This window comes from Penaeus japonicus, unplaced genomic scaffold (genome assembly GCF_977035675.1).
Source record: "Penaeus japonicus unplaced genomic scaffold, GWHDUDI00000001_assembly GWHDUDI00000031, whole genome shotgun sequence".
Lineage (NCBI taxonomy): Eukaryota > Metazoa > Arthropoda > Malacostraca > Decapoda > Penaeidae > Penaeus > Penaeus japonicus.
The window spans coordinates 17,599,561-17,614,560 of NW_028234433.1; the positions used below are offsets into that span (position 1 = coordinate 17,599,561).

General features: G+C 33.8%; 2 protein-coding genes across 4 annotated transcripts in view; one reads left to right on the forward strand and one right to left on the reverse strand.

The window, feature by feature from the left end:
- Wsck (tyrosine-protein kinase Wsck) overlaps positions 1 to 4,951 on the forward strand; it is a 10,481-nt gene extending 5,530 nt beyond the window's left edge. The window contains exons 2-4 of the mRNA XM_043021613.2: positions 1 to 367; positions 653 to 952; positions 1,184 to 4,951. The exon at positions 1 to 367 is cut by the window's left edge and continues 1,067 nt beyond it. Coding sequence (XP_042877547.1) covers positions 1 to 367; positions 653 to 952; positions 1,184 to 1,729 — 1,213 coding nt within the window. The 3' untranslated portion in view covers positions 1,730 to 4,951. The remainder of the gene's footprint in view (positions 368 to 652; positions 953 to 1,183) is intronic.
- Positions 4,952 to 8,223: 3,272 nt separating this feature from the next.
- LOC122256730 (ADP-ribose pyrophosphatase) lies at positions 8,224 to 14,715 on the reverse strand. Of its 3 annotated transcripts, none has more exons than XM_043021614.2 (8): positions 14,578 to 14,715; positions 13,613 to 13,731; positions 12,408 to 12,532; positions 12,228 to 12,323; positions 11,997 to 12,118; positions 10,131 to 10,340; positions 9,537 to 9,785; positions 8,224 to 8,382 (listed from the first exon to the last, which is right to left on the reverse strand). In XM_043021614.2, exons 2-7 carry the CDS (start codon positions 13,724 to 13,726, stop codon positions 9,544 to 9,546), a joined length of 909 nt encoding a protein of 302 aa, XP_042877548.1. In that variant the 5' UTR covers positions 13,727 to 13,731; positions 14,578 to 14,715; the 3' UTR covers positions 8,224 to 8,382; positions 9,537 to 9,543. The 3 variants fall into 3 exon arrangements, with proteins under 3 accessions (XP_042877548.1, XP_042877549.1, XP_086411938.1); XM_043021615.2 differs by having other exon boundaries at positions 14,556 to 14,583; XM_086555812.1 differs by lacking the exon at positions 14,578 to 14,715 and adding an exon at positions 14,045 to 14,068 and having other exon boundaries at positions 8,224 to 9,785.
- Between the last annotated feature and the right edge of the window lie 285 nt (positions 14,716 to 15,000).

A 15,000-nucleotide genomic window follows, 5' to 3' on the forward strand; every position in this document is an offset into this window, starting at 1 on the left:
AACCAAGATGAAAACTCAAACAAACGAGCAGTTAGCTAGGAGCCAAAAGACAGTTCTGGGATTGTCAATTGCAATTGGTCTGTGTGGATTCCTCCTTGTGGCTTCCATCATTTTGTATGTAGTTTTGAGGGTTGTGGTGAAGAAGAATCGAACGCGGTCTGCAGAGAACCAAGAGCTTGCCGTCCATGAACAGGAGCCCAATGAAGACTGCGAGAATGGCTATTCAGTGGGTGCGCACTATGTGGACGAAGAAGCTCCAACGCTTGACCATTATCGACAGCTGAAGGAACGAGTGTGGATCATTCCCCATCAAGGACTTAACATTGTTGGGGATATTGGAACTGGCAAGTTTGGGGATGTTATAAAGGTAAGAAAACTATGAATGAATGCTTATGTAGCATGGTTAGCATTTGATATATTTACAAGGTACTGTACTTTACTAACTAGTTGTAATTTCCATATAAGTTCTTAATATGTTGCTTTACAAGTAAAAAGAAACAGCTCTTGACAAACTATCACTTGCCTTACAGATCCAAGTAGTTTTACTTATTTATATTTATTAATTATCTATTGTCTTTTGAAAGCACCCCAATATACACTGATTCATGAAGTGCATATGTATATAGGAAAACTAATTATCTGCATTTTACAGGGCATTGTGATCAACAAAGGGAACCAGGCAAATGTGCTAGTCCACAGAATAGCCGATGACAACTTGGACAAGAATTCGAAGTCCCAGATGCTCCGGGAGTTTGATGCCCATGTGCGTATTGGCAAGAACCCACATGTCATCTCGCTTGTTGGTCTCATGGAGGAGTTTAATGTCATTTCTGTAGCCTTTGAATACGAGACTTCAACGCTCAAATCACATCTTGTTGGGAGTCGAGCTGTCCAGCACTACCCAGTCTATGCTGAGAAAAATCGCAGGTTTTCCACACTGCCAGAGGGACAGGTGAGTCTACTTTCCATTTTTATGAGTTTTGCTAATGATGATTTTTATATTTGATGATTTATTACTAACATACTTTTACATGAGATCTTTATTGCAGGTTACATTTGTATGTTAATATTAATGTGTTATTCATTTTACCTTTACTAAATGTATCATATTTATTAAGGTTTGACGGTGAATTAATCTCTGTTTTCGTCATGATAATTGTTATATATATTATTCATTTTTCAGGCTCTTGAAATACTCCTTGGTGTTGCACGAGGCATGAATCACCTAGCCTCACTTAGGGTTACCCATGGGCAACTTTGTGCCCGGAATGTTGTGTTGATAGACAGCATACGGCCAAAGGTCACTGGGTTCGGACTCCTCCACTATCACAATGACTTATATGTACCTGAGTATAAACGCTGGCATGCTGAGGAAACCCTCCGGTCCAAGGTGTCTGTTCCTAAGAGTGATGTTTGGTCATTTGCTTGTCTGATGTGGGAAGTGGCCACTCTGGGGGGGACGCCCTACGCAGATGTAAAGACGGATGAGGTTCCCGGCAGGGTCATGCGAGGCCTGCGACTGCCACAGCCTCAGTACGTTGGCGATGAGCTCTATCAACTGATGCTTAACTGCTGGCAGATGGACCGTGATGAGCGTCCTACTTTCCAAGAACTGGAAGCCAACCTACAGAGCCTCCTCAGTGATGATGTTACACCACATCTCCTTTTCTCCTTATATCCATCATTCCAGTATGAACACTATGCTCCCCATCTTGAATTCATAGATTAGGACCGCGATTTTATCCCCTCCGACGGAATAATTGTCATCCATGCTTTTCTCCATGAGCAACCTTCTGTCTTGCCAGAACTCACATGCTTGAACATGTGGCAGACTTTTAGGTGATTAGGGAAATCAATGTTGTTCAGAATTCTTGTGGCCAATTAACTGATACGTGTGCCAATTAAGCAGTATTGTTATGCACATGTTTTTCGAAGCACAAATTTAGAAAATTTACTTGTTTTTGTTTTTTAGAAGCTACTTACAAAATTGGTAAATTATGATCTCCAGTCCATTCCACTAGACATAAACCAGATTATTGATTATATTGCTCAAGAATATCTTGATGAGATTTTGCAACACAATGAATGCTTTTAGCATTTTCCTAGGGTAAGTTTAGGCTTCTCTTTTTTTTCATGGATTGAAGACCTTCTGCATGATGATAATGAAGAGTACAGAATCAGGTCGTATTAGGTCACAAATGAAATTATAGTGCACTCTCTGGTATCCATTTATTCAGAATTTCCTGAAAGAAGGAATAATGGTTTTCTTTGTGTGAAGATTGATGTGAGAAGTATCCAGTTCATATGATACAGGTTTTGTTATTTGTTTCTGTTAAAGAGTGTGCCAAAGATAACAGAAATCCTTTTAGATATGTAGAAGTTCATAGGTAGAAATTAAAACTTGTTAGACCTATTTTTCAGGATACAATATTTATGAACATTAACCAAAAGGTAACAAAAAATCATGCTAATACTCATGTGCTCATGTTGGTAATGCATAATAGTAAATATTGCACTTATCTTTTTATGTTATTTTGTTGTCAAAAGTATTATGATTTTTAATGTCTGAGTATCAAGTAATAAGCCTACCTTACTGACCATTTTATAGTAACCATTAGTACATCACTTTGTGTGATGCTGTTGGGTGACATTTTCATGTGGGTCTAAAGCATTACAAAATTCAGTAGGTTTAGTAAACCTAAAAACAACATATAGGGTTTTTAGGCATCAATGATGGTTGTGCATTTAATGTTATTGGGAACTCCAATAACCCTGCATGGATTATAGAGAGTGCACTGTGTTTGATGATTTGTGATGCAGTGTTTGTGATACATTCCTTTTGTCACAAGTTGGCAGCAGCTGTTGTACTTAACCCTCCATAGGTAATAATTGATTGAAGTGGAAGAATAAAATCATTATAGTCAGGTTTTCTTAAATATGCAGGAATTCTTTGCAGAATAAAAAAAAAATGGAATAAAGATATGAGGGTGTAGACGTATAACTTAACATGTTATTTTACTTTCAGTGTCGATGAGTGTAGGATTGATGTGCTCGTTTGTGATTTGGTAATGTTAGTGTTCAGTTGTCTTGGAGTAGAAGTTAATGAGTAATTTCAGAATATCAGGTTGAATTACTTTACAAATGTGTAAGCTTCAGTCTAGGTGCAGCAAGCTGTGCAATGCTTGTAATTAGCAGATATTTTTGCAGGAATGTATGTCTACATCCTAAAAAGAAAAAAGTATATGTGTACATGTAACTTGCCCAATGAAAATATCTAATCAGTATTTAAATTTTTGTGATACATTCAACTGTAAGATTAGTTGAAAATGAAACATTGTTCTTTGAACATCCAGCACAGACTGTCCTTTCACATATTTTGCAGTAGTTGTAAGATTTGGATGCTATAAGCAGTGCATATATTAGAATATTGAAATTTTGAAGGGTTATCTCACAGTGCTTATGATCCTAGTCCTGGTCTTCTCTACCACATGACAGTTGTCTCCCTCTCCCTGCTTTTCTGGTCTAACTTGACAAATAACAGAGGTTACAAGTTAGGTCAAGCTAGTGTGCTTATGCTGACATTAATTATGGTCAAGGGAAAGATAAAAGAAAAGTAAAAGAGAACTTCGAAGGTATAAGTAAACAGAAGACAGGAGAGGGGCATTTTCAGTGGGTTACTGCAGTTGTATCTAGAAGATGAATGTTTTTTAGCAGGTAAATATGGTACTGCCAGAATATGGAAAAAAAATCATAATTATTATGGATGTTGCAGCTATGAGCTTATTCAGTATGTGATTTAATGAATGATGATGTTATCTAAATTATTTCCAAATATTTTTAATACTGTAACTTATTATTTAAAAGTGAAATATTACACATTTGTATGAAGCCCAGAAAAAGTGCCAAGGGAAAAGAGTTCTAGCTGGTCTTTTCTTGGTGAAGAGAATTGTGCCCATTGTCCAGTGTCCAGGGTTATAAGCCCCCTGTGATAGAGCCTCTAATCATACCTTTTCTATTGATTTTTTTTTTGGCTGTTGACTTACATATAGATAAGACAGTATGGGCAGCTATTATTATTTTATAAAAATAATATGTAATGTTTTTTTTATTAATTGTTCTAAATTATTCTGTATTGATTTATTGTTGCTATTTTTGACATTATTTTGATTGCTGTTTTTCATGTTTTGTTTTGATTTACTTACAGTAATGTCATCATTTTGGAACTCCTAATTGCTCTTATTAATTTGTGCTGACAAAGGTATCATATGTATGTACCAGTCATAAGGGTTATATCCTTGTGGCTCCTTGTGGGTAATTCATAAGGTTAGGGTAAAGACTATGCTGCATAGGTTAGTTAGTTGTAGCCTTCAGCAGTTACCCTTGGTTGTGCACAATTTAGATGTAGGTATGCTTGTAAAAGGTGTACTTTTTTGTGTGCCTTTTTGAAGCTGTGTGACTATCCTTCTCAAGATCTATAAAGGATTTTGTATACACTTTGCTCATTGGGTTTTCTGGAGAGGTGCAGGACTTGTGGTCAGAAGAGATTTCCAGGTTGGCCTTGCATGCTGTAGAGGTATGTTATTTTGCACAGTAGTGAGAATTTTTATATGGGGTATTGTTCATTAAAGAAAATAATGATAAAAGTCCTGTTTTAATCAAGGAATTATGGTATAAAGGCTGATCTTTAGGGGTCAGTTGAAAGGATCAGTGTTTTTTAGTATTGAACATTCCAGCTTTGTAAAATCTCAGAAGGTCTTGACTTAGAAAAAACATAAGTGGAAAGAATAGTATTGTTCTTGGTTAAATGAAAATATATGTAATTGGTAATTTATTTTTTTTCAAATTCACGGTCATAGATGCGGATGGCACCGTGCCAAACAACATAAACCCGCCACACAACTGTTTACATATTTTATTAAAACTGCGACCAATGGGTTAATGTTTATGGTTATGTCTGTCTTCTGTTTTGCCTTTTGTGATGGTCTTCCCCTGCCAGAATATAGGCATTTTTACTTATTTTGTCAGGCAGGATGAAGTTGTGATGTTGGGAAATATATTCCATTTGCATGGCCATGGTAGTAAGAGCATAGAAATGACATGATTTTTAGATTCATGGACATTGCATGCACATAATCATAACACATACACAATTAAATATTCACATGTTCAACTATAAGTATGTCCATACTTCTTATGGTCTATGTAAATGCACTATACATATTAATGAAAAACATACTTGTCATGTTATATAAATATATATATATATATATATATATATATATATATATATATATATATATATATATATATATATAAAATATATATAAAATATATATAAAATATATATATAAAATATATATATACACATATACACACACATATATACATTTACTTATCCATATATCTGTGCATATATGCATATATGCGCACACGTAAACACGCACACAAGCACACACACACACACATATATATATATATATATATATATATATATATATATATATATATATATATATATATATATATATATATATATATATATATATATATATATATGTATTTATCTATGTATGCATGCATATGCATCTGCATACATACATATATATATGTGTATGTATGTATTTATATATATATATATATATATATATATATATATATATATATATATATACATATACATATATATATATATATATATATATATGTATATGTATATGTATATAAAGAAACTCATATCATTCATTTTCATAATCTTAGACACATACATACATACATATATACTTACTTATACATATATACATATACATATACACACACACATACATTTACTTTTCAGTCTCAATAGTTTCACAGGAGGTAGTAAAAAGTAAGGTAAAAAAAAAATACTAGTGTTATTGCCAAGTCCTTTACATTGTTGGATTAAATTATTTCGGCTCTGCATTTAACTTGGATAGGTCTGTCCAGGATTAAAGTATTGCCATTCAGACCTAAAACAGCCTATTTTAAAGATTAGTGCAATTGAATAAGGAAGCAGTAATTTTTTTTTTTTTTTTTTCAAGTCTTATTCCTAACTAGCTGTAGTGTTGATGCTTGTGGTGTAGAATAAGAGATAAAGTGTTTAGTCTTAATTGTAATGTGAATGTATGTAACTTACACAGATTTGTGAAAATAATAATCAGAAGAGGGCAAATGTATATTTAATATAAACAGAATTGTCTACCAAAAATGCAGCAGTTTAAACAAGAGAAAATGCTTTGTAGGAACTGTTACTTCAAACAAATGTCCATATTGTAAATTTTTATCATTGACGAAACATCTTTCAAGAACACTTCATGATAGAAAAATTTTATATTTTTATCAGTGTATTCACAGTTTCCATGGTACTATGTCTTTTTATAAAGAATACCACTTATGAATGATTCTAGATTTTAAAATCATTGTCATGGTTATTAATTTTTATAATTTTTATCATTTATTTTTTTTCCTTCTATTTTCATCATACTTTACATGGCTATGGAACTTGAGCTGAAGTTATATGGAGTTGAGATCAGTGCCTTTCTTCAGCTGTCAAATGATACATGTGTTTTAGCGTTGGTTACTGCAGAATCATTAGTGTCCATTTTAAAAATAACAAAAAACTGCAAAATTGTCATTAGAAGATAGTGTATCTTGTTAGATGTTATAGCCCTAGCTGTAAGAATTTTATACACTCAGCATGTTTGATTATGCACATGTAAAAATGTGAGTGAATTTGCCTCTGTGCGTGTGTGTGTGTATATGTTTGTGTGTGTGTGTGTGTAAACATGCTGCTTTGTCTGTGCCTGTGTATATGTTTGAATATGTGTTGTTTAGTTTTTATCTGTCTGCATGCAGACTTAATGTTGTGTGTGTAATATGCAATTTTTCTTTTAAAAGTCACAATATTTAGAGCTTTAATTTCCTTTCAATATTAGTACAGGAATTAGATAGTAACATCCATGTAAAAAATGTATACATGGTTTTAATTGTGTAATGATGGTTTTCCCAACTTTTTATTACAAATTTATCATAGACAATTTATCTTGTGATAAATTTATCTAGGTTATAAATCTCTTTTCTTCACATCTAAAAGTCAGTAATATGACTTTGACAGGAGTTCATGAGGTATTTAGGTACTTAAGTGCAGCTATGATAAGGTCTGAAAGTATTGAGATTGTAATGCTTTTCCAGAAATGTTCTGTTAGTATTCCTAAAAGTAAGTTCCAGTATATCACCATTATTAAGTATCTTGTCACAGTCAGTGCAAGTTTCTGAAATAATTAGTTTGGATAAGCTTTGCTGCTGTGGCTAGAATAAGTAAATCAAGGAATCTCAAGTCTTCTAAAAAAAAAAAAAAGAAATCTTAGCCTCTCTCCTTCCATTTGTAGTTCATACTCTGTACAGCTATATTTTTTCACCATACTTAGCGTAAATAGGTGAGTAAAGGGGGACAAGCAGCACAAGTCATAATAGGATTAGGATAAGTCCTCCTCTACTGATTATGTTCTTGTGAGTTTGCTTGAGACTCTAGAACTTGCATTGTGAATATTCTTATAATGTCTTATTTTACACAGGTTTGCGTTTTCTTTGTTATACATACACCTGGAATGTATGTAGATTTTCATATGGCAACAGAAATGTAGATTGATGTTTGAGAACTGTTTTGTGTATATTTAGGTTGTACTGTACTGCTAGTACAGTTTGTTAAAACTTACAATTGTGCAATCAAACACTTTATTAGATACATGTGAATTAATGAAAGTTCAGGAATTTGGTGTTTTGCTTCCTTTTTTTTTTTTTTTTTTTTAAGGTAGTACATTCTCATATGTATACTGTATATATTTTTACAAAGTATTTCAGCTCTTCTCCAATAGGGATAGAGCCCACAGAAAATATTCTACACAGACAGGTTAGCCAGTATCTTTGTTTGGTCTTGTCAGTTCAGTCTTAAATGGGGCCTTGAACATTCTATTTTTTAGTTAACGTAGCAGTTCTGAAAGTATTTTTAGTATTATTATTTTTTTTTCTTTTCTTTTTATCAATGTCTGTTTTCTATGAATATCTGATTTTGATATTCTCTAATTTCGTAGCCAGGGACAATTTATATTTTTACTGTAGCTTTGTCTTCACAGGCACAAAATGTGTAATCTTCAGAATTTCGTTATATTCCCTATGAGGAAGTAATAATGATAATGATAATAATAATGATGATGATAAACCAGTTTATTGTTTTTCCTTCCTATTGTGCACAAATAATTTACTTTGTACTGTATCTTAAACATTCCTGTGGATTTCTTACCTATTATGAAAAAATGATAAAAAAAGGTATGTGAAGAACGACTTCCACTTGTGCAATCCAGCAATCTGTAACAAATAGTATTTAATGAAAAAAATACATAATGCCAATTTTTCTTCAAAAATGAAGTTGAAAAAAATAATTACAATACAAGTGGTATTTTCTGGTCTTGTAAGGTTTTGAGCTTAACCTCTTCCTTATGAAAATTGTCTGATATACAAGGGTACACGATATAGAATGACCCATTCCGTACTGAATTTGTAACTGTAGTATGTCTGCACATGCTCAATTGAATGGCAGCAAATGGGGCTAATGCCACATTCACACGGTTGAGCACTGCCCAGGAGGTATGAGGGCTTTGTTTATCAAACAATAGAAATGACCATACCAATGGTAGAGCAAAATCACCAATGGCTTTTCCACAATCAAGCATCTCCTGGTAGCACTGGGTCTTGTCAATTGTGTGTCCACTTTTTGACTAAGCTATGTATACAACATTGTGGGTTGGGACACATCCAGGCCAATGGTCAACTATGTGAATGTAGTATTAGGAACACTCTTTAAAGCTGGTTTTGAGTAACTTTGACTGAACACAGGAAACAGGCCTGTGTTTGGTCAACAAAGAATGTGACCAAGTTTGATTAAGAAATTCTTGAGCATCCACCAACAGCACGTTGATTTACATGATGCAACCACCTTTTGGAACAATCCCCTTTTTTCTTCTATGGAAAAGAAAATATCTTCTGGTGACTAACTGTACCCATGCACCCTCTTGGGTTAAGTACTGTTAAAAAGAGATTCTCTCACAAGATGAACTTATTTCTCAAAATGATATGAGATTATTTGATAATCATCTTGAGTTAATGATCAAAGAGAGTGAACAGTTTAGATGCGGCAATAAAGTATACAATATCCCTCCCATCACACGAATGGGAAAGATTTAGTCAGAATGGCAGAGCAAGTATTTGTTTACACTGGAGGGTGGGTTGGTAAAGGAATTGATAATATCAGGTAAATGAAACTGAAACTGTATATGAGATGATTTCAGTCACTGTATCTGCTAACACACATACAAAAAAAAAAAAAAACTAGAAATACTGTCAGGAAATAAGAAAAATTATATGTTCCAAGATATATACCAGTATGTGCTAGTGAATATATATATTTTTCTATTATAATCTCTATGGCAGATACTTCATCACACCCTTTGCAAAGACCTTACCTGCTGTTTACCAATGAGCACTGTGTTTCTTGGCAACAGTTTCAATGAAGTCTCTGTGGCTTGCATACAAATCCAACTGACATGAAATATCTTGCCACTTCACAGCCTGAGCATCATCACCAGCATGTAATTGGAGTTTGTAAAGCAAGGCATCAGGTTTGCTGTCATGAAAGTTGTATGCCACAGTCTCCATCCAGGCATTGTCTGTGTTGCGCGGATCATCCACGTATCCAGAATAAATCTCTTCACCTAAAATGAGATGTTTTATTATTAGAAGAGACAGAAGGGACTATATCAAGATATTTTAATTCATGTAATTAAACTAAACTATTTTAATTGTCTTGAAGTAATAAGAACATTCCTAACATGAAAATGAGTCACATCCAATTGCACTCTTAAGACATGTGAAAAAGATTCACTTCCAAAGAGATATTTAGAAAGTGCGAACACATTTATAACCACTGCAGATAAACAAATATACAAATGCACTATCACACATACACACATACTCACAAACATTCAATCATCACTCACTCACATTCATTCACTCTCACTCATGAACTCACTCATATTCATTCACTCCCTTACTCTTACCTCCATTGAAAAGCTCCTTCAGTTCTGCTGCTGCTTTTGACTTCTGTTCTGATGTCATCTCCAAGAAATTGAGAGCTTCCTCCTGGAATTCCCTCTGCAGAGTAACACTGATCTTTTCCCCAGGGTCAACCATTCCCCCGGGGATAGCCCACTGGCCGTTGTCCCGGCGCTTGATGCAAACAAACTGCAGTATTGGGTTTTTGCTCCCGTCTGAAGAGAATAATGATGCGAGCTTGTAGTCACACCTATTTTAATACATGAATGAGTATACCATAATCATCATTATGTCATAAAAGCATTGATATTTATTTATTATTAAAATCAATACCAACACTATAAAAGATGGATAACTAAATACGTGAGTAAACAAAAGCATTAAGCTTCTATTTGTATCCCCTATTTCCTCTTCCATTCTTTTAATGTTTTAATAAAAGTATCATAACAATTACCTATTCCTCCATAACTAATCTGAATTCTCAATACTAAATTGTATTTATTGTTATAAATATATACTTGTTTTGATGTATGCATATACACATACATTCATATACACACATATCTATGTATATCTATATAACTATTTCTATCCAAAATAAACTTCTAATTTGAATGAATCTAATCTTTATCTATATGTATGTGTAAACACCTCTCTTTGTATCGACTGCTAGATGTGATCATCTATCCTTATTCTCCTGAATAGTGTAACTGTCTTAAAATTACAGTTGAGTTTCACATGCTATGACATTATTACAAATATCTACAAAACCTTAGAAAGTACTGAATACATAAGTCACTGCATGTACTTAATCCCTTTCCAGGTAAATATCGCATGCCCTTTTCATCCAAATTATACAATATAGTGAGTCATATCTGTATATTATCCACAATTTCTGTTCTCCACCTCCCATTAAACGCATGCTATTTACATCGAAAACCTGTAGTAAGTATTACTTCTCAGAAAAGGGACAATGTGTGAAATGTGATAGGATGGACACAAATAACTCTTTCCTTAGTTGCAAAAACTATTCTTCAATTAAAAAATACTGCTTATACTTCAGGCTACTCGAAAAAAAGAAAGAAAAAAATTGCTTTTCAAACAAATTACCAGATTCAAAACACAGCTAGAGCATTTTTTCTCATACAAGTTGCATGCTTCACTGCACTCCTAGCAAAATCTGGTAAGATATAAGACTGCATTATTTTCTCTAGACTTAATAACCTCCACGTACAAAAAAGAATGGGTACATTTTTTTTCTATTACTAATAGCTGGTGAAATTTATTTTGCTTCATAATTCTTTCTGGTATGTGTAAGTGTACTGTAATCCTAATCTTATTTTCTATAAATGCCTAAAGGGTTAATGCATGATTTTTTTGGAACAGGCAAAAATAAAAACCACACAAAAATATGAAGCAGGAAAACTATGCAGTATTTCATAGGGGCTAAAATTTGCACTTTGAACAATGGAGCATGGAGAAACACTGACAGCATCACAGCAAATAAATATAGGACTTATGCACCTTTGGGAACAAGATGATGCATTAACATTGTGGTGACTGCAACATACCCAATGATGGCCTACAAGCTAGACTCCGCTGCTTCAATAAATATTGTGGTCATTGTGGGGAGGGGTAAATAGATGCATTAATGTATTAACCCCTTTACAGCAAGCAGGGAACTGCATCTGGATGAGAGAAAACTAGCTGTTATAGGCTACTCTAGGATTACATAGGTATTAACACCAGCTCATACATTAAGTATTATTCACGGATTCCATGTTTATGCTGCTAAACCTTCTTAGAAATTACATCTTTAAACAAAGTAAAACCTTTCACAATCATATCTTATTGTTAAGCAATGCACTCACCATGAACGACCTTCTGGCCTGCCACCATTTTCCACCGAGTGACAATTGGGTCTGCGGCGTGATTTGGGCCCCAGCGGCCAAGGGCCCCACGTCCTGTGATTCCTGTGCGGCCACGAGGGTTCCTGAGAACATAGATGGCATTTCTCTTGGTTTAATTTCTCTTGACCATAACAGCAATCAGTGTCAATGCATTTTAATAATGATGATCACAAAAAGAACATAAGCCATTACCTTGGTCTGCCATTGTCAAATTCGTAAACTCCTTCATGAGAAACCCTGTTGATTTTCCTATCTTTTGCATTCCATATAGGTCTGAAGCCGTCACTTCTGTGAAAAAAAGGAATGCATTAGTTTCAGAAATAGATTTCAGCATCACATGATATGGACAACAACTATAATGATGTGACTTACCCTATTTCTGGGTCTGCATATACTGGTCCTGCTAATATATGTGGTGATGTATATTCATTTGGTGCATATTCCGGAAAGGGAACTGTCCAGCTGACCTTGTTATCAGGCACTTCAGAACGAGGAACCTATAAACATGTGATATGTGACAATATGATCTTAATATAAAAATTCTGTCAATAGAAATAGCATATAAGTTGGTTTTAATAGTAGTAATAGTTGAAGTAAAAGTATCAGTAATAGTAAGATAAATAGTAATAAAATAAATAAATAATAATATTAATTATAATTAATTTGATGCTGATAATGTAGATGACAAAAAATATAATAATATATAAAGATAGCAACAGTAATTACAATAATTTTCATAACAATTATCATATTGTAGTAGTGGTAACATCATTAGTAACTGTAGCAGTAACAAAAGTAGCAACAGTATTAGGCTAATAATAGTAGTGATAATATTATAGAAAATATTTTTTTATAATTAGCCATAAGCACATAAATACCATAGAATTATTCTAAAGTGAGATATTTGGGGACTACCTTCAGTTTCAGCTATTCTATTTTTTTCTAGTATGGGGGCCTGTTTTTTATCCTTAACCCATTGTGGATGGGTTTTATTTCAGAGCAAGGCAGCTTCACACAACATAACTTGACCTTTCCCACTCTCTTTTAGTCATTCATTGTAAAGCTGGAGCCATTTTTGCATTTTACTATATGATTTTTATGTGCTTTACTATATTTAGAGACTCATATCTGTCATACCACAGGCTCTATCAATGATAAATTTGACTAAAATTGTAGTTTAGGGTCCATATCAGCTCATTTTTTTCTTATACTCAGTGTGATAGAAACATCACTATTTTAGGGGAAGAGAAAAAAGCAACATTATTTTTTTTTGTATTTATGTTCTGTCATGAATGAGTACAAAACATATAACCATCCACAATGAAGATAACATGAAGAGACAGGGAATAGGAAGGAAAGTTGTGCTTATGACTGTGAGTACCACAGTAAGAAGCATGTCGTTACATATGTGCACAATAGGTTAATTATCTGTTTTCTATTCTTAAAGGTAAAACTGAATTAGATATCTTTAATCTATCTTTTTGCTTCCATTCCTACATCCATCTACCAGTTTGTGCTTTCCTGAAGGAAGGAATTAAGTGCACCTGTTATAGTCTAAAGAACAGAAACTCACATACCTTATCATCAGTACGTGGATAAAATCCTCCTCTACACTTTACGTGCATCATGGCTGCAGAAATAATGGATAATGTCTTTGCTATTTTTCCACCAACTTTTGAGGCATGTAGCATTCCCCCTGCCAAGAAAATGAAACTATGATAATACAATAGATGAAAAAAAGTGGGAGAATAAAGTGGGAGTCCTGAGTTAACTAAAGCCTTGAATAGAGGTGGATGAGGCCAACATTTTTCATGGAAAAATCCCATTATGAAAATCAAAATGAATTTTTTGCTGTATGCATTGAAACCTTTTACTTCAGCTCCTTTGAAGGTTAAATGTAATATCTGTAAGAATATGTGGTCTAAAAATAACTAACAAACACATGAAAATGGAAATATCATACAGAAAAAAACAATTTTGACAAATCTTTGCAACTATAGTCATCTTACCTGCAAAGGATATGCTAAAAAGATTTCCCTAAATTTGTATGGGGAAAATAGGCATTTTTCACTACAATGACTATGTCTCAAATAATGACAATAAATTGCTAAAGGTACCCACTGGTTAATCTTAATAGTTTTAGTTAACGTTAGCTAACAGTGACAATATTGTATAGCAGTCTATTTTTCGTGACCATAGCTTATTTCATCAATATCATTATCATGTCTCCTTTCGAGAATATAACCAGCAAACATCACAATCAATCTATCAACACAAGCATCGGTGACGTAACCGTTTAAGTAAGACAGAAAAAGGGAAAAAGGAAAAAAAAAAAAGAGATGGAGGCTTAAGCCGAAGACGTTCCTGAAGAAGAGCACCAACAAGACACACGAATTTCCATACATCTATACGTGTAAAATAACGATCCCAAATATATACAAACAGACTTATTCAGCTCTCTATAATAACGTTCATTCCCTACATAATCCCCTACTAAATGTCACACGGCCTCAGGTCTACCAATCAATAAGAGTTCACAGACCACTTCTTTACGTGTAGACGACGCCGCTCCTCGACGACCAATATAAACAATGAAACGTCACTTGCACTACGGGCGTATTCTTTTTTCTTCTATTTTTTTTTTTTTTTTTAATATGGTAAGTTGGTTTTAAGGTTTATTCTGTATGTTTTTTTTGGGGGGTTGTGGGGGATTTATTTTATTGCGTAATTGATCTGGTGTTTTAACTTTTGGGAGATTTTTAATATGTTTGGAGATTTACGATTATCTGCTAATCAATAATAGGCGTGTGTTCTTTTTGTGATGATAAGGATGTCCTCTCTGTCTGTCTGTCTGTCTGTCTCTTCTCTCTCTCTCTCTCTCTCTCTCTCGCATTCTCGGTCTCTCTCTCTCTCTCTCTCTCTCTCTCTCTCTCTCTCTCTCTCTCTCTCTCTCTCTCTCTCTCTC